The sequence below is a fragment of the Dasypus novemcinctus genome, chromosome 2, assembly GCF_030445035.2.
Source record: "Dasypus novemcinctus isolate mDasNov1 chromosome 2, mDasNov1.1.hap2, whole genome shotgun sequence".
In the NCBI taxonomy this organism is placed as follows: domain Eukaryota; kingdom Metazoa; phylum Chordata; class Mammalia; order Cingulata; family Dasypodidae; genus Dasypus; species Dasypus novemcinctus.
In genome coordinates, this window is record NC_080674.1 from 84,834,895 (window position 1) to 84,854,532 (window position 19,638).

The 19,638-nt window shown below is 34.1% G+C and overlaps 1 protein-coding gene across 4 annotated transcripts in view; it reads left to right on the forward strand.

Annotated features, from left to right (window-relative positions):
* The window catches only part of XRCC4 (X-ray repair cross complementing 4), a 326,468-nt gene that overhangs the window by 143,439 nt on the left and 163,391 nt on the right, over positions 1-19,638 (forward strand). For all 4 annotated transcript variants that reach the window (XM_058275640.2, XM_058275649.2, XM_058275647.2 and 1 more), the window contains 3 exons: positions 3,130-3,296; positions 14,403-14,555; positions 15,728-15,834. In XM_058275640.2, the coding sequence (XP_058131623.1) occupies positions 3,130-3,296; positions 14,403-14,555; positions 15,728-15,834 (427 nt within the window). The remainder of the gene's footprint in view (positions 1-3,129; positions 3,297-14,402; positions 14,556-15,727; positions 15,835-19,638) is intronic.

Genomic DNA, 19,638 nt, shown 5'->3' on the forward strand with positions numbered 1-19,638 from the left:
AGGTACTTAGCTCATCGTTCTCTATGCTGTGAATTTTCCATAAGATCTTGAGAACTGACTATAAAAAGAAGCTTATATTTGTACACATCTATAACAAAAGAGACAGGCCTTCAAAATGTCTTTCATTTGTAGTTTCTAGCTCTGAACTATCATCTGAAGTCATGATTTTATACTGTAGATTATTTTGAAATGCCAAAACTAATAAATAAGGAACAGCTGTGTCAATAGCCTTATGTATGAAACAAGAAACTAAAAGTCAAATATTTAAAAATTGATGCAACAGTATATTATAGCTTTTATAGAATTTGCCGAGTTTAAAAATGATACCAAATTGCCACTTTTCATCTGAGAGGCAGTATATGGATGGACTAGATGAGGAGTTGGAACACAGAAATATTTTATGCTTCTCTATTCATTAGGTCTGACAAGAGACCCATGTTGAAATCCATTGCATGCAGTTATGTGGCCTCTTGGGATAGAGTGGGCAGACTGGAGTGACAGCAGTGTCGGCAAGGAGTGTGTCTGCCCCTTGATCGCAGTCATCCATAAACCAGGAAGGATGGCTCAGTAGAATCATTTTCTCACACATTACAGAATTTTTAAAAAATAATAATTTTAATCTGAATTCTTAAAGCACAAGCCTTTACTTGGTTTGAGTTTCTAGATAATTCTCTTTTTATTGTTAAGAAAACAGATATATATACCTGTTAAAGGACCAGAAACTAGTAAATATCATTAGAAAATAGAAATGGAAAACCTACTCCTGAGAAGAAATGAAATTTTAGGTTTATTCTATGCTGAGTAGCCAAAAAAATTGTTTAAAATTCTCTTTTGGAATTTTTAATAAATGCAATTAAATAGTATTTTTGAAAAAAATCACTTGGTATTAGTGATTTGGAATTGCTCTCTACTTCCTTTGTCATCTAAGATAGAACTGTAGAGTGTCGGGCTTGTGTTTATCTCTGCATTTGTATTTCAGCAATTACTTTATTCAAGATCAAAGTATGCCATGAATTCTTTATCCATTTGCCATTTTTGAGACTTTCAAGTGATGGAAAACTCTTTCCTTTCTAATAACATCCCTCTTAGTCAAAGTCGCTTGACGGTTGTGATAATGGAAAAAATATAAGATTACTTTGTGGGTTTATGGTTTGCTCATAACATAATCTGATCTCTAAAAATAGACTTAGTTTTTCTCCTATTTCGTATCAACTCAAAAAGTAATTTTCTACAGGTAACCCTTGTTTTTAGCTGTTCTTGTGTGTGTTTACCTTCAGAGAAACTTTAAAAGTAAATGCTAAAATTTACTTTCAATTATATATTCTTTTTATGGATAAAACTTTTTGTTTAAACTTACATGCTTTTTAAAGCATGAGAAATACAACTGTAAATGCCTTTGGCCATTTGAGTTCATGTTAGTAAGTTGTATTGACAAATTGTCTGAAATAATTTCAACTGAATTTTTATGCCCTTAGAATTTTTCAAGTCTTTTCTTAACCTTGCTCGAATTGCTTAATTTGAGTTACTCACTGAAATAAAGGAACTATTTTCTTGATCTGGTTTCTGTTGTCTTTTGTTGAGAAACAGGAAGAGGTGAGATAAACCAAATTAAAGGATTAAACATGTATTATGACCTGCTGTGGTTTAAAAAATAATACATACACACAAATTCATATAGAGTTTCAGAGCTGTAACAGTAATAGTCTTCTAAAATATGTCTGTATTATTGAAGAATGTATATATCCATTGCTTTTCTTTAAATATTAAGGGAGTATAAATGTTTTTCAAAAACCCAGGAATGGTCAGTATTTAAGTCTTTTATCAGGGTTTCCATAATGTTCAGTAAGAGATCTTCTACTCATATTTTCTCTCTATGTATTTAAAGTAAATTGGGAAACATAATTCATCCAGAAAAGTTTACTCTATGGGGTTATACATCCAAATGGTTCCTATATTATAGGAATTAGCTGAAATGATTTATAAAATGCCACCTAAATTTCAAACACTGCATTGCTGCTTTTCGTTACTTTTAGTTAATTGATTAGTAGAGGTGTCAGAATTGTCAACAACTGTTAAATATTTCTTAATCTATACACAACATAGTTACTTACAGAAATACTTTTTTAGAATTTAACATTTCCAAATAAGCAAGACATTTTAGAAATTTTCCTATTAAATAAATGCTGTAATAGAAATTAGTGATCTAGGAGGTAAAACAAAACAAAATCCCCTTGATTTTATTCTCAGGTTTGCCACTCTATGCCATTAGAATCTTTCTTCAGATTTATATTTAGGTTTTGAACCTAATTCCTCCCCTTACCTCTTTCTAGTGGTCTAGCTTGGATATCCTCTCATAGCAGGAAATGGACTAATTGCATAGTATGGTAGAATCTTGACTTATTTAATAATTATTATTTTTACAGTTTTATTATTTGTTATAATTCTAAATTTAATATTGAGGATATGATCATTTTTATTAATATCTGAGTTTTGGTTTCCCTATCTATAAATGAGGAGTACCTATATTCCCCCAGAATTCTATATAACTATATCTAAAACTGTAGTATACTATTTTATTTATAAGTATCCCCTAGTAAAGGAATTAAGATATTTTTACATCTTAAACCTTTATAGTGAAGTACTCAAACTTGACACTTAGAATTATTAGTTGTAATTTCTAATAATAAATTATTGTTTTTAGTTTAGGGATTTAATTACTGGTGGTGTTCCAGGCTTTTCAAGAACCCTGTCTTTGTCTTAGAGACTAGAGTTAAAAATTCTCATGTATAATCTCTTTTCTTACACTGGACCAAGTGACTTAAAATTAGGTTATAGCAAACATATGGTATTTATATGGTATTTAAGTCGATTTCTTTTCTGCTAGGAGGTGAGAGAATGAATTACCTACTTTTAAAAATTATTCTTAGGTTGTATATTGATTTGTATGACAAGCTTTTAACAAAGTAGGAAGTAACCCAGATCTTTTGTCACTGTATTTATATCTGACAAATGCAATGAATTTGAATCTTAACACTTTTTTTTTTTCCTCAGAAGAAATTCTGTATTTTAACACTGGACTGTTCAGTCTTGATATTCCCCCAAACTAATCATGGTTTCTTTTCATCCTAGTTCAGACTTGGTTCCTTCAACTTAGAGAAAGTTGCAAGCCCAGCTGAGGTCATAAGAGAACTTATTTGTGACTGCCTGGACACCATCACAGAAAACCAAGCCAAAAATGAACACCTGCAGAAAGAAAATGAAAGACTTCTGAGAGATTGGAATGATGTTCAAGGACGGTGTGTGGACATGTGCTTGTATTATAAAAACACTGAGTTATCTTTATATCCTTATAGCTTTAAGTTTTGTAAATTTATGAAGTGTTTAGTGTGTATTTAACAAAAACTTTGTCATTACTTACCATTACTTATTATGATTCTACCAGATAAATGGTCACTATTGCACATTACAGAAACACTTTAAAACTTTTAGGTCATTAGTGTTTGGAGACACCAGCAAACTTATAAAGAATAAGGAGTAGTTACGCATTGAGAATCAGAACCCATTGTTATCAGTTAAAATTTAGGTAATGGATATTTTTGGAGAGTAATACAGCTCAAATGATAGGATTAATAATAAAAAAGAGACATGAAATACCAATATAACTAGTTCCTTTTCTGGAGTCTTTGTATGAACATTGACGACTTTCTCCAATGATGTGTGCTTTGGCTCCTTATACGTCTTATTTTTCCTGATTGATTGAAAAGTCATACTTTCACCATTTTTAAATGTTGAGGTAATTGTGACTACTGGATAAAGCATTTGAAAGTCTTTTAGTCTCCTGGCTTTGCCTCATTTTTTTAAAAATAATGAGAAGAAAATCACTTATCTTTTCTATGATGAATTTTCTCAACTATATAATAATTTGAGTTGACCTAGTCTGTAGACTATATTACTCTCTATGTAAAAGATTTTTAAAGTTAATACAATGGATGTTAACAACATTTTTATCTCTACAGAGACTTATATAATACAATGTGATAGGCAAATGTTTATATATATATATTTTAAAATTGAAATAATTATGTGGAATATATATACTAATGATAGTAATAGTTGAATCTAGTGCATCCAATTTTTATCTTTCATTCAACCCAATATCTCTAAAGCATAAGAATATTTATCCTATTTAAGGTCTGTTTAGGCCATTTGTTTAGATTGTTCTGTATAGACATAAGTATATGGGAGAGTCCATGAAAAATAGTGAAGGGTTTTATCATTATCAATAAATGTTTGTGGAAATGAGACTGACTGAAAGAAATGTGTTTTCTATACATTTGATTATATTTATTAATTAATGCAAGGCACATAAAATTATACTCCTAATACTTGATTATATTTGACTCTAAGTTATTTTAATTAAGAAAGTATTTGTCATGTACTCTTTTAGTTCTGAATTAATTTTTATCTCCAAATATATAAAAATGATGAGATCAAACAAAAACTATGTAAATTTAGGAAAACAAACGGAAATAAGTTAATTTTTCTGTTTAACTTCCTGTTTTATTCATGCTGATATGAAGCAATATCAAACAGCTGCACTAGAAAGCAATTTTTGGGTCCCAGTATATGTGGTTTGGCTGTGTTTTTCTATTTTATATAGCAGATAAATCAGATTAAAGGAGATGTTCTGTTATTGTGATAAGCCATTATATTTAAAACTCAAAATACCCTCAAGATGATAAGAAATTTGATCCACAACTTGCCCACAAAAATGCAGACTGGGGCAGGCGGACTTGGCCCAGTAGTTAGGGCGTCCGTCTACCACATGGAAGGCCCGCGGTTCAAACCCCGGGCCTCCTTGACCCGTGTGCAGCTGGCCCATGTGCAGTGCTGATGTGCGCAAGGAGTGCCCTGCCACGCAAGGGTGTCCCCCGCGTAGGGGAGCCCCATGCGCAAGGAGTGCACCCCGTAAGGAGAGCCGCCCAGCGCGAAAGAAAGTTCAGCCTGCCCAGGAATGGCACCGCACACATGAAGAGCTGACACAACAAGATGACACAACAAAAAGAGACACAGATTCCTGTGCCACTGACAACAACATAAGTGGACAAAGAAAAACTCACAGCAAATAGACACAGAGAACAGACAACTAGCGTGCGGGGAGGGGAGAGAAATAAATAAATAATCTTTAAAAAAAAAATACAGACTGGGCGTTTGGTACTTGGACAATATGTTTAAATATGCCAATATGACAATATGTTTAAAATATATGCCAGACATTTAAAAGAGGTATCGACTCATCACTGTTCAATGCCACTGCCATAGAATGGAAAGCTCAGGGAAAGAAGATATGAGGCAGCAGAGACAAATATGCTCCATGCTGTAAAACAGTGTGCCTTAGGGGTACGAAGAAGGTATGAGGCAGCAGAGACAAATATGCCCTGTGCTGTAAAACTGTGTGCCTGAGGGGTACATGTAATATGTAGCCCACAGATGACTTGATTTGCTATTTCTAAGATATTCAGAAAGTGCTTTTGACTTATTGTGGCAAAAGATTTCCTGTTTGATCAAAAGCACAGTCACGTGTCCTGTCACCTGCCTTAGTACACCTCAGTGATTCTTTTGAGAAGATATTGGGTCAGACATCCTTTTCAAGGGCTGAACATGTAAACATTGGGGTAGTGGGATGAGAGTCCACTCTACAGAGAATTCTAAGTCCTTAATTGTATAACAGGTGTCATATATCTAGCCATTTCCCAAATTTTGTTTTCTCTTCTTTCAGAGGAGAAAGTGATCATTTTAAGGAGCTATAAATACATGTTGTCATGGCCAAGCAGTACTTTCTTTAGGCCCCCTCAATACAGCCCTAGCATGTTGGAAAATGAACAAAGGATTTACAGTTTCAGCTTCAATAAGGCAGTAGTAGTACAGATCACATCCAGGATCTTTAGAGAGATTAGAAATAGTACATGAGGATATTTAGTCAGGTAATTGGGGACATAGGAGGTAGAAAAGTCATTAGAGTTGAGGCCATGATGTTCAGTTTGCCTAGCAGCCTCAGATTACTCTTTGTCTATATGCATCCATGATCCAGTCATTTCTCCCCTACCACTATCCTAGACTGAGTATGTGTGGTTGAGGAGGAGGTGGCACAAAATCAGGACAGTGAATTCCCCTGGAAGCTGTCAGAGATGGATTTGAAATATTATTAATACAAAATAGAATATTCTGTAAGCAAAAAAAAAAATCATTTATACATGAGCTTACCAACATGAAAGTGATTATGATATATTAAGAGGAGAAATATGAATTACTGACAATATTTATATTGTCCTATTTTGGCAAAATTATATGTTTATATGGAGAATATCTAGACGGGGAAATTATATGCTAATGGTGTATGTCTGGAATTGTGAATTAAATTGTTCTTTACATTTTTGGATTATTTGCACATATTTGGTATTTCCTTATGTATCAATATCATAATCTGAATATTATAAAGCTGTTTCCTTTTGGGATGACTGTGGGGGTTAAGCGAGGCTTAGGTGAGGCATGAGAAAGTACTGTATGAGTAAAAAGGGTGAGCTTTAATGTGTAGACTTTTAACATCTATGTTAAGTTACTGTTTAATAATTTTGGGCCTTAATTCCATTTTGAATAAGTGGTATTACTGGATTAACTTGATTTTGATAATTTAGATAAAGGAAGAACTGTCAGAACATTTTTAATTGAATTCTTAGGTTATTAAGAATGTTTTACTAGTTTTCCCAACTGAATTTCAAATAACAACTCTCAAATGTTCTATGTTGCTGAATAAGTCTTTTGCTTTTATTCATACATCAAATTAGAAACTCTCCAACTTTGTTCCGAGTTATAGTTATTAAACCCAGAATTGGAGACAGTTTTCAGCAAATTGAATTGCATTGACACTCAGAGAATCATTAAAATAGAAGAGACCTTGAAATCTCCCATATGTCATCTCTCTGCCTTCAAACTAGGATCACATTAAATCCAGATGAATTCAGTCTGAGTTTTAAAGACCTCAAGAGATATCTTCAACTCCCCATAGTAGCCCATTACAATGTTTAAGAATAGTCTTCCCTTCCATATATTGTAATCTGAATCCTTCATGGTAGAGTTGAAGGCCATTTCCACTTGTTCTGTTGTTTAAAATGTTGAAGAACAGTTGTTCACCATCTTCTTCAGTACTTAAAGACTTATTAAATCTCTTTACCATTGCTTTCTTATCTAGTTCTTTTTGGCATTCTTATCCTCTGAACTCTATTCAGATGTTCTTTGTACAGTGCTGCCTAGGATATAGTAGTAAATTTGGCTAGAGCTGTTTGTAAATATTAGAATTACTACATTGTTTTAAGTACTGTGTGTTTACATTTATGCATCTATGGTTTTATTTTGGGTTATCATGTAATCTAGTTGGGGGAGAGATGGTTTCTATGTGAAATTGCCTTGTTTTTGCTCTTATTTATGTTATTTTTAACTTTTTATTTTGAAATAATTTCAAATTTACAGGACAGTTATAAAAGTAATACAGGCCTCATATAAAGAGCTCCAGCATACTCCCGTCACCCTCAGGAATCCAGATCCACCAATTGTAATGTTTTGCCACATTTTCAGTATCATTTCATTCAGTCTATCGTCCATCCATCCATCCATCTAGCTATCTATCATCTATCTATCAATCATCTATCTATCAGTATCTATCTTATGAATATTTAGGAGCAGGTTACACATGTCATACTTCTTGAATACAATACTTCCATGTACATTTCATAACAAAAATGATATTCACTTATGTAATCACATTAGGTGCAGTTATCAAGTTCAAGAAATTTGACATTGACTTGAAATGTAGCTTACATTCTACATGCCAATCTTTTTTTATGTCGCAGTAATGTTATTTTGAGCCTTTTCTCTTACTAGATCCCATCCAGGGTCATGTAATGTGTTTAGTTGTTGTTATTGCTTTAGTTTCTTTTTTTTTTGTTCTTTTTCTAATTGTAGAAATATATTTACAGCATTAATCATCCCATTGCAACCCCTCCCAAGCATACCTTTCAGTGAAATTAATCACATTTATGATGTTTCAGCACCCTCACTACCATCCTTTTGCTAGAACTTTCCCTTCATCCTAAACAGAAACTCCACACTTATTTTACATTACTTCCCCATTGCACTACTCCTAGTAACCTTTCTATCTCCATGAGTTTGCATATTCTCTGATATTTTCTCTGTTGTTACCATGGAGCAAAACAATCTTGTTTGCTTTATTATCAACTTAACTTCAATAATGTACATCAATTGTGTTCTTATATTCCTCTTCCCCCACCTCTACGTATTCTTCCCACAGATTAATTATTTATACATTTACACTTTATTATACAAAACCACTGATTTATCATTACATTTTATGTATTTGCCTTTTAGTTCCTGTAGGAAGTAAAAAGTGGAGTTACAAATCAATAATACAATAGTACTGTTATTTAAATTTACCCATATCATTTTCTTTGCTGAAGGTCTTTATTTCTTCTTTTGGCTTCAGTCAATTGCCTAGACTCTTTTCCTTTTAACCTGCAGAATTCCCTTTAGCATTTCTTATAGGGCCAGTATAGTGGTGACAAAATCCCTCAGCATTTGTTTATATAGAAATGTTTAATCTTTCTCTCAATTTCGAAAGTTTTACCAGATAAAAGAATTCTTGGCTGGCAGTTTGTTGTTTTTAGCACTTTAAATGTGACTTTCACTGCCTCTTATCTCCATGGTTTTTGATGAAAAATTGACATTTAGTCTTATTTAGGCTCTCATATATGAGAAAATTTGTTTTGTCTCATGGCTTTCGAACGTACCTCTTTATACTGGGCCTATTTGGGCTTATTCTGTTTAGAGTTCATTGAGTATCTTGAATGTTAATATTCATGTCATGTGTTAAATGTGGGAAGTTTTTGGCCATTATTTCTTTTTTATATTTTTCATTATTTTTTCTTTATTAGAGAACTTATGGGTTTATAGAAATAATCATGTATAAAGTACAGGATTCCCATATACCACCCTATTTTTAACAACTTGGCTTTGGTGTGGACTATTTGTTCCAATTGATTATAGCACATTTTTATAGTTGTACTATTATCTCTAATCCATGGTTTCACTTAGGGTTCACTGTTTATGTAGTGTAGTTCTGTGAAGTTTTTAAAAAAATCTTGTTCTGTTACCATAGGATTTTCCCTTTTAAACATATTTAGGTATATATTTCACTGCTGTTAATTGCATTCACAATGTTGTGCTACCATTATCACTATCCATTACCAAAAAATTTTCCATCATTCCAAATAGTAACCCTGTACATTGTAAGCCTTAACTTCCCATTCCCTATCCCCATCTTGTCCCCACATAGCCTATATTCTAGATTCTGATACTGTAAGTTTTCTTATTCTAATTATTTCATATCAGTCGGATCATACAATATTTGTCCTTTTGTGTCTCGCTCTTTCACTCAATGTGATGTTTTTAAGGTTGGTCCATGTTATTGCATGTATCAGGACTTAATTTTGTTTTATGGCTGAATAATATACCATCGTACAAAATGCCACCTTTTGTTTATCCATTCATCAATTGATGGACACTTGGGTTGTTTCCATCTTTTGGCTTTTCTGAGTAATGCTGCAGTGAACATCAGTGTGCAAATATCTGTTCGAGTTCCTGCATGCTATCTTTTTGGGTATATACCTAATAGTGGGATTTCCAGGTCATATGATAATTCTATATTTAGCTTTCTTGGACATACCAAACTGTCTTCTACAATGGCTGCACCATTTTCTACACATTTCCACCCCCAAGCAATGAACGAGTGCTCCTATTTCTCTAGTCGTCTCCAACACTTGTTATTTTCCATTCATTTAACAGCAGCCAATCTAGTGGGTATGAAATGGTATCTTACTGTGGTTTTGATTTGCATTTCCCTGATGGTTACTGATGTTGAGCATCTTCATATGCTTTCTGGCCATTTGTTCATAGTTTTAGAAGAGATATCTATTCAAGTCTTTTGCTCGTTTTTTTTCCAATAAGGTTGTTTGCCTTATTGTTGTTAGATAGGATTTCTTTATATATTCTCAATATTAATCCTTTATTGGATATGTGGTTTCCAAATATTTCTCTCATTGTGTAAGCTGTCATTCTACTACTATGATGAAACACTTTGAGTCTCAAAAGTATTTAATTTTGGTGAGGTCTCAATCTATTTTTTTCTTTTGCTGCTTGTGCTTTGGGTGTAAAATCTACAAAGCCACTGTCTAATACAAAGTCTTCAACATGCTTCACTATGCTTTCTTCAAAGAAGTTTATCATTCTGACCCTTATATTTAAGCCTTTGGTCTATTTTGAGTTGATTTTTGTATAAGGTGTTAGATAGGACTCCTCCTTCATTCTTTTGCAAATAGAGATCCAGTTTTCCCAGCAACAATTGTTGAAGACACTATTCTTTCCCCTTTGAGTGGTCTTTGCTCTTTTACCAAAAATCAGTTGGCCATAATTGTGAGGGGTGATTTCTGAGCTTTCAGTTCAATTCCATTGGCCTATATGTCCATCCTTGTGCCAGTATTAAACTGTTTTCATAAGATCATGTACAAAACTGGGATGCCCACTGATTACCACTGTTATTCAACATTGTGCTGGAAGTTCATGCCAAAGCAATTAGATAAGAAAAAGAAATAAAAGGCCTTTAATTGGAAAGGAAGAGGCAAAACTTTCTCTATTTGCAGATGACAGAATCTTTCTATGCAGAAAATCCACCACAAAGCTCCTGGAACTAATGAATGAATTCAGCAAAGTGCAGGGTACAAAATCACCCAAAAATGAATGTGTTACTGTACACAAGCAATGAACAATCAGAAGAAGAAATCAAGAAAAATTTTATTCACAATAGCAATTAAGAGAATCAAATATCTAGGAATAAATCTAACCAAGGATGTAAGTGACTTCCACACAGAATGCTACAAAATATTGCCAAAAGAAATCTAAGAAAACCTAAATAAATGGAAGAACATTCCATATTCATGGATTGGAAGACTAAATATCATTAAGATGATGTTATAGTTTGAAACTGTGTGAACTCCAGAAATGTATGTTCTTAAAGTTAATCCATTCCTGTGGATGTGGACTCATTGTCAGTAGGATCTTTTATTAAGTAGGATCTTAAGATGTGACCCACTTCTGCTCCCTCCAAAACCAGGACCAAGGATCTTAACTGAGAGTGTTGGCCAGCTCCATGCCAAGTCAGTGAGGAGCTGTGAGAGAGGCCAGTTAGGGCTTTATGAAATCCTACTGCTTTTAAGTGATCTTTATCTTGATTTGGCATTTACCATTGTAGTTCTTTCATTGTTTTCTGGCACTTTGAGAAAGATGTTTCTGCCATTTCTTGCTGGTTGTTCAAAGCTTCTCTGCGGGGGAGGGCGTGGACAGAGCCCTGTAGTTTCTTATTCTACCTGCCATCTTTTCAGTGTTACTATTTTTAATGTGTTATTCTTAGCTGTTTTTTCCACCATCCAGAAATGTTTTACTTTGAATATTTGGTATTTTCTTTATTTAGTTTTTACACTTTTATTATTTTTTAAAAATGATTATCCTTTCGTCAAAGGTCCTAGATACTAAAGTTCTAGGTTACTAATTAAGGTTAGTGTTGTTATTCTTTTGTTCTAGTCACTGTTGAAAGGATGAAGCATCATTAGGCCTTTCCTGTATGATTTTTTTTAATGGTTTCATCACGTTTGATCTTTGCCTTAGAGGTGATCTTTAACTAGTTGTGGTCCAATCTAATTGTATGTGCACTCTCTTTTAATGGTACTTTTAGTATCAGCAGTGAGTCCTATGTCTCTCCTCAATTAAATGATCTCATGTAATAATTTCCTGACCAGTTCTAGAGACAGGGGATTGTCAGGAGGCAAGAAATATAGAAGGCATAGAAACATCATATTGCTACATAATACTAAAGGAAAGGATTTTTATTGAAGTGTAGTAGGGGAAATGACATGAGAGTCTTAGTTTTGAAATATCAAATGAAAGACCAATGTCAGAATTTGTTGAGAAATTAGTAATTAAGAGTGAATTCACATCCTGAAAATTTTGTAGTAATATTCTGTCCCAACCAACTCCTACTTCCCAGCCTTATCCAGGAATTATTATCCAGTTTGATGGTCAGAAGTTTAGTTGAAGAAAATCCTAAAACTTTGCTAAAACCAGAAAGTTAACTCACATAATACCATTCATTCTGTTTTTCTTATCACATTCTGGTTTTCTTATCACAAAAATGTTGTCACTTTTACAGTGTAGTTCTAATTGATTATTTAGATGAACAATGTTCTTTATGCAAATGATATATTTCATTTTTACATTTATTTTCATTTTTCAAGTCATATATTGTGCCTAATGTTAATTTTTAATAAAGGGTTTGGAATTAACTTGGTATTTGATAAGTGCACATTATCTTTCAGTCAAGAATCATTGAAGTAGTTTACATGCAAATTAAATATGCCTTTAATTTAGATAAGTTACTAATTGGTTAGCAGCTCTAAAATTTTATATAGAAACTATAATACCAAGCAATGTTTTTATTGTTTATTTTTCCTTCCACACTTCTTTGGTGTGCTGCTTTCTCAGAGAGCTCTGCCTGATGAAGGAATACAGTTACATTAATGTTAATTACCACAAATTCTCTTTTAAAAGTGAAAAAAATGAAGATAGTGGTTACAATGATGAATAGCCTTGCTGAATGAAAAATATAATATTCAGAATCAATGGCTTCTCATTTCTATTTAAGCTGTCAATATTAATTTACTGTATTCATTTACCAAAAAAAAAAAAAAAGCTATTAAACAACTGTCAAATGCCAAATACTATGGTAGGCACTGAGAATAAACCAGCCAATAAAATACACATACTCTCTGACCTCCTGCAGTTCACAGTGTTGGCAAAGACTATGCTATAAGAAATTACTGTAATTGAAAACAGGTCCTTTATGTCCTTGGTTAAATTTATTCCTAAATATTTGATTCTTTTAGTCACTATTGTACATGGAAATTTTTTCTGACTTTCTCCTCAGGTTACTTATTAGTAGAGTATAGAAATGCCCTTGATTTTTGTGTATTAGTCTTGTATCTTGCCACTTTGCAGAAATCGTCTATAAGTTCTAATAGTTTAGGTCACAACTAATATATTGCCATATGTTCCTTTTTATCCCAGGAGAGGCCCTACTGGCTAAGAAATCTGCATTTCTAGATGAGTAGGTCGTTGAAAGCATAAGGGCATATATATCAAAGTCATCCAATTTCTAAATATTTCACTGAAATACACACACAGGAAACAGGATACTTGCATAAAACAACTCATGTATACATAAGCAGTGTGATAAAGAGAAAACTTGGCAAAGCTGGACTCTATTGAAAAGAATGGTTTACATGAAATAGTTTACATTTGAATCATGAAAAAGAGGATTTATGTATTGTGTGCGTGTGTATGGACATGTCAAGTATATGCAATCTTTGCTAGCTTACTTTCTCTTCTTTGTATAAATCTCTTAGGAGATTAAAATTAATACGGTCTTGGGGAATGGGCATAGCACAGTAGTTGAGCACCTGCTTCCCATGTTTGAGGTCCCAGGTTCTATCTCTGGTACTTCCTAAAAAAAAAAAAATTAACACAATCCCTTGTTAGCTCAATTAAATATTGTAGAAGGAATTATAAATAAAAGAACATTTATAAGATTTGTTTTAAAAACTGAAAGTGAATAAATAACACTGCTTTTTCATTAATCTTGGAAATTTCAAGTTGGACACTTGACACATTTTATATATATGTATATATTGGTATGTGTATGTATATAAATATGTGTGTGTGTGCATGAGTGTGTGTCTTTGTCTGGGGCTGGGTTATAGGGAAATAACTGGATTAGTAATGTCTTGCTTTGGAGTACTTGATAATCTAGTAGGGTAGTAATCAAAGTAACTAGATGAATTACTTAACCACAAAACAAAATGGTAACAAAATATTAAGGAAACATATGGTATGGTTTCCTCTTGTTTTGAAATTTCTCTCATAAAAACACTTATTTGGAAGTAAACTATAGATTTGAATAAATTTTCAGTTTAGATATTACAGATTTTTTAAAAGCATTTTTTATATCAGTTTTCAATTTCAGCCCTCATCACAGTACATGAATTACTAAAATTAATAACAAATATGTTCTAATTATGTGTTTTACTATCTGCACTAAACTTTAGTCAATGAAAGCATATGTAAAATTATTTTAATTTTCTTTTCTTTGAAAATTTTCTTGAAATCATCTCGCATATTAGACTAAATGTTAATGCTAAGAAAAAATGTGATCTATTTATTTATAGATTTGAAAGATGTGTGAGTGCCAGGGAAACTTTGGAGAATGATCTTTATAAACGATTTGTTCTGGTACTAAATGAGAAGAAGGCAAAAATCAGAAGCTTACATAAATTGTTAAATCAAGCTCAAGAACTAGAAAAGAACACCGAGCCAGAAAGGTATTTAGCCTTATCACTGTTTTGGAATGACAAATGTGTAAATTTAAGTGGAATTTTCCCCAAACTTAATGGAAGTTAAGTAACAACATTTTAGTAATATGAGATCGTTTGATGCACTGAGGTTATATGCTCTTCTGTTAGACAGTCATACAGTGGGTTGGAAAATTCTCAGTATCATCTCTCCATGTCTGCCGAACTGACATATAACATGTAAAAAAAATGGCATGAGGTTTATTTAAATATTGTTCAGTTTTTATAAAAATATTTAGAAATATGGTAATTAATACTTTAAAAACCTTTTAGCTATAAACTCTACAGAGTTGGATTCACATTCATAATCTTAATGTCTAAGCAATAGTTTAATTGTTTATCAACTGGTTATTTGCAATCAAGTTGCTAATGTTAAATTCCGGGGAGCATTAATTTTATTTGAACTTTTCCTTAACTCAGGTGCTGACTAGAGTGTGGATCATACATATCCTTCATCCTTCCATCCAGTTTCCTCTGAGAATGGAAGTGTACTTGCCTCTCACAATCATAGGTGACCTATAGCTAGCATGGCTTTAGGCTATTATAGTTTTCTTGGGAATGAGCAGATACAGGTTAGGGACTATTGCCCTGAATTAGGAGGAAGTGTATGTTTACCACTGACATAGTATAAAGTACATTATATTTGATGTCTGATGGTCCTAGTTCAAAAGCTGGTCTGTCACCAATCTCTTAATATACAGCTTTGGGCAAATCCTTTAAACTCTCTATCCTTCATTTTATCCTCATAATAAGGATAAAGATAACCATCTCAGGATTTGGGGGAGGTCAAATGAAATACAGAACTGCTTTGAGGTCAGTAAATGCTGAACACTTGGTGTTCACAGAAGACAATTGGTAAAATTATATTTGATAGAAGAATAATAAGCTATAGGAAATGAATTCAATAATTATACTTAGTACTATAAACACATTTAGATTCTTAGGTGAAAGGAAAACTCCTTCTTTTGAGGGTTAATATATAGTCTTTAAAAGTGGTGACATCTAAATCTTATGTGTCAATACATATTTGTTTCATTTGGAATCTTTTTCCAGGGACATTTTCTATAATTACTTATTGGTAAATTTGATATCAAGCTAGGGGTTTCCCAATAATTTATAATTCTGTCTTTCTTTGTTTCTAGGAAAACTGCAACCTGTTCTCAAATGACTGCTGACAGAGAGGCAATCTATGATGAAAGTACTGATGAGGAAAGTGGAAATCTACCTGATCCTTCTGTTTTAGCTCCAGGTAAGAAAAAATGCATTTATTCCTTTTGTTGAATATCTCAGCTTGGTCTTATTACTCTATAGTGATAAACCATAATGAAAAAAGTTCTGAAAACTTTTTTCTATAAAAATTCTTCAGGGTTTTTAGACTAAAACCTCAAATATTTAATGTTACAAATTAATACTTATGTTAAAATGCAACAACTCATTAGCAACAAGACAAGCAAGCATATACAAACACACCAACATATACTATATTTTGTTAAAACAAGTATGCACAAGCAATAAGTAAGATGTGCTTTCATATCACTAGCTCAAAGCCAACTGCTTTTGAGAGTTTGAGATCTTATCTAGCCAAAACTACTGATGGGGCGAAGCAGGGTGAACAAGAGTGCTTTAGGTAGGGAAGTGGATTTGGCTCAGCTGATAGAGCATCTGCCTACCACGTGGGAGGTCCAGGGTGCAAACCCAGAGCCTCCTGACCCGTTTGGTGAGCTGGCCTCTGCACGGTGCTAATGTGTGCAAGGAGTGCCATGCCACGCAGGGGTGTCCCCTGTGTAGGGGAGCCCCACGCGCAAGGAGTGGACCCCATAAGAAGAGCCATCCCGTGTGAAAAAAACACAGCCTGCCCAGGAGTGGCACCACACACATGCAGAGCTGATGCAGCAAGATGACACAACAAAAAGAGACACAGATTCCTAGTGCCACTGACAAGAATACAGGCAGACACAGAAGAGCACACAGTGAATGGACACAGAGAGTGGACAATGGAGAGGGGGAAGGGGAGAGAAATAAATAATAAAAAATAAAAAAATCTTAAAAAAAAATAAGTTACTCTTTAAAAAAAAAAGTATGTTTTAGGTTATGGTGAAAGTGAGACTTTCTCTCACTATTCATAAGAGAAATGGTAATGGGCTGGGATGGGATAGAAAGAAAATTGGTGGTTCAGGTCAAAGTCTCCCAGATCAAATATGCAGCAGGGTTTTTTTTTCCCAAAATGTTTTTAACGTTTTATTGTAGTAACATTTATACAACTTAAAATTTCCCATTTTAACTACTTTCAAGTTTACAATTCAGTGGTATTAATTACATTCACAATATTGTGCTACCATCACCAATATCCATTACCATAACTTTTTCTTTACCTCAAACAGAAATTCTGCACCGAATTAGCAATAACTCCCTCTCTGCCTCTCTCTTGCCACCCCTAGAAACTTATAATTTATCTGTCTCTGTGAAATTTGCTTATTTTAGGTATTTCAAATAAGTGAGATTTACAATATTTGTCTTTTTATGCTGGTTTTTTTTTTTTCACTCAGCATGATGTCATCAAGGTTCATACATGTTGTAGCATATATTAGGACTTCATTAATATTTATGGCTGAATAATATTTCATTGGGTGTCTATACCACATTTTGTTCATCCATTCAACTGTTAATGGACACCTAGCTTGCTTCCACCTTTTGGCTTTTATGGCTTTTGTGAACAATGCTGTATGAACCCTGGTGTACAAATATCTGTTCAAATTCCTGCCCTCAATTCTTTTAGGTATATACCTAGAAATGGAATTGCCAGGTTATATAATTCTGTTTTCAACTTTCTGAGGAACTGTCAGACTGATTGCCATAATGGCTGTAACATTTTACAGTGCCACCAGCAAGGTATAAGGGTTTCTATTTCTCTCTGCCTCCTTGACATTTCTTACTATTTTTAAAAATAATAGTCATCTTAGTAGGTGTAAAGTGCTATCTCATTGTGGTTTTTTATTTACATTTCCCTGATGATCACACTGTGCATCTTTTCATGTGCTGTTTGGCCTTTCTAATATCTTCTTTAGATAGCTGTCTATTCAAATCCTTTGCCCATTTTAAAAATTAGATTATTTGTCTTTTTGTTGTTACCCAGTAGGTTTCTAAACTGAGGTATTATTTTTCTAGAGTTCTATGGATTTTCTAGTGACAGTGGAAGCAGGAGCTCCTGAACTCATAATCAGATTTTCTGACCTAAGTTTAATTCTCAAAAATAATGTTTGATTCATTTATTTAGCAAATATTTTTTGAGTGCCTGTTATGTACTTGGGAATTTTTTATGTAGTACAGAGCAAAAATGTACAATCTCTATCTTCATTGAGTTTAAAAATTCTAGTCAAAGAAACAGACAATAAACAATATGAATAAATAAAATATAAAATATTTTAAATAGTGATAAGTGCTAAAGAGAAAAATAAAACAAGAAAGAATGGTGAAAAGTGTCTATATGGGAATAGGGATGAGGTTGTGATTTTTTAGCCAGGGTACCAGAAAAGGAATCAGAAAGTAACATGTCCATCCAAGCAAAGAGCATGCCAAAAAAAAAGGGGGGGGGGGGCTGTTAAGTAAAAAGACCTAATATGGAGTTTCCTGTTTTATTCAAACAATAGCATGGATGGCTATATGGACAAAGTGGAGAGATCAAGAATGAGAGAATTAGGAGATGGGGTTAGAGAGACAAGAGGGTAATATCGTGTAGAGCCTTGTAGGTCATTGTAAGGACTTCAGTTTTTATTCTGAGTTAGACTGGAAACTATTGGAAGGTTTAAACAGTCAACTGACATGATTTGACTTACGCTTTAACAGGGTTAGTATGGCTGCTGTGTTGAGAATGGACTGGAGGGAGTCACGTACAGGAGAATATATAACAGGTGGAAGTCACGTACAGGAGAATATATAACAGGTGGAAATCTAGTTCAACAGTTCCATGAAGGATCAGGGTGATTTAGCCTAGAGTGAGGTGTGGAGGTAATGAGCAAAGAGCAGATTCCAGATATATTTAGAGACAGCAGGGTTTTCTGATGAAATGGATATGGGGCATGAGAGAGAGAGTCGCCATTGACAGCAAATGTTTGAGTAGGTATTTTGGATATATAAATCTAGAGTTTGGAGGAGGAGTCCTGCTCAAAGTATATGTCTAGATGGCCTTGAAAGCTGGACAAGATATAAAGGGAGTTAGAGAAGACAAAAAAGATAAGTGGTCCAAGGACTCAGTCGTGATACACTTAAATGTATAGAGGTCAGGAAGATGCAGACCAGCAAAGAAGACTGAGAAGGAGTGCCAGGAGGTAGGAGGTGAATGACTTGAGTATAGTGTCCTGGAAGCTAAGTGAAAAAGTAAAAGTATTTCAAGGAAGAGACAGTGATTAGTTTAGTTGAATGCTGTTGATTCAGCAAGTGGAGGATTGAGAAATGACTGATGAATTGAGCAACATAAACATTATTGAGGACCTTAATATAAAATATTTTCAGTGGAATGACAGGGAAGAAGGAGAGAACAGGACATGCAAAGGGAATGAGAATAGAGAATTGGTTATGGAACAGCAGGTATAGGCACTTTTTTTTTTTTAAAGATTTATTTTTATTTATTTAATTCCCCTCCCCTCCCCCGGTTGTCTGTTTTCTGTGTCTTTTTGCTGCGTCTTGTTTCTTTGTCCGCCTCTGTTGTCAGCAGCACGGGAAGTGTGGGCGGCGCCATTGTCAGCAGCGGGAAGTGTGGGCGGCGCCATTCCACGGCAGGCTGCCCTCTCCTTCGTGCTGGGTGGCTCTCCCTATGGGTGCACTCCCTGCGCATGGGGCTCCCCCACGCGGGGGACACCCCTGTGTGGCAAGGCACTCCCTGCGCGCATCAGCACTGTGCATGGGCCAGCTCCACACGGGCCCGGGGCTTGAACCGCAGACCTCCCATGTGGTAGACTGATGCCCTAACCACTGTGCCAAAGTCGGTTTCCCGGTATATGCACATCTTTTCACAATTTCACTGAAAGAAAAAGAAAGAAATAGAACATTAACTGGT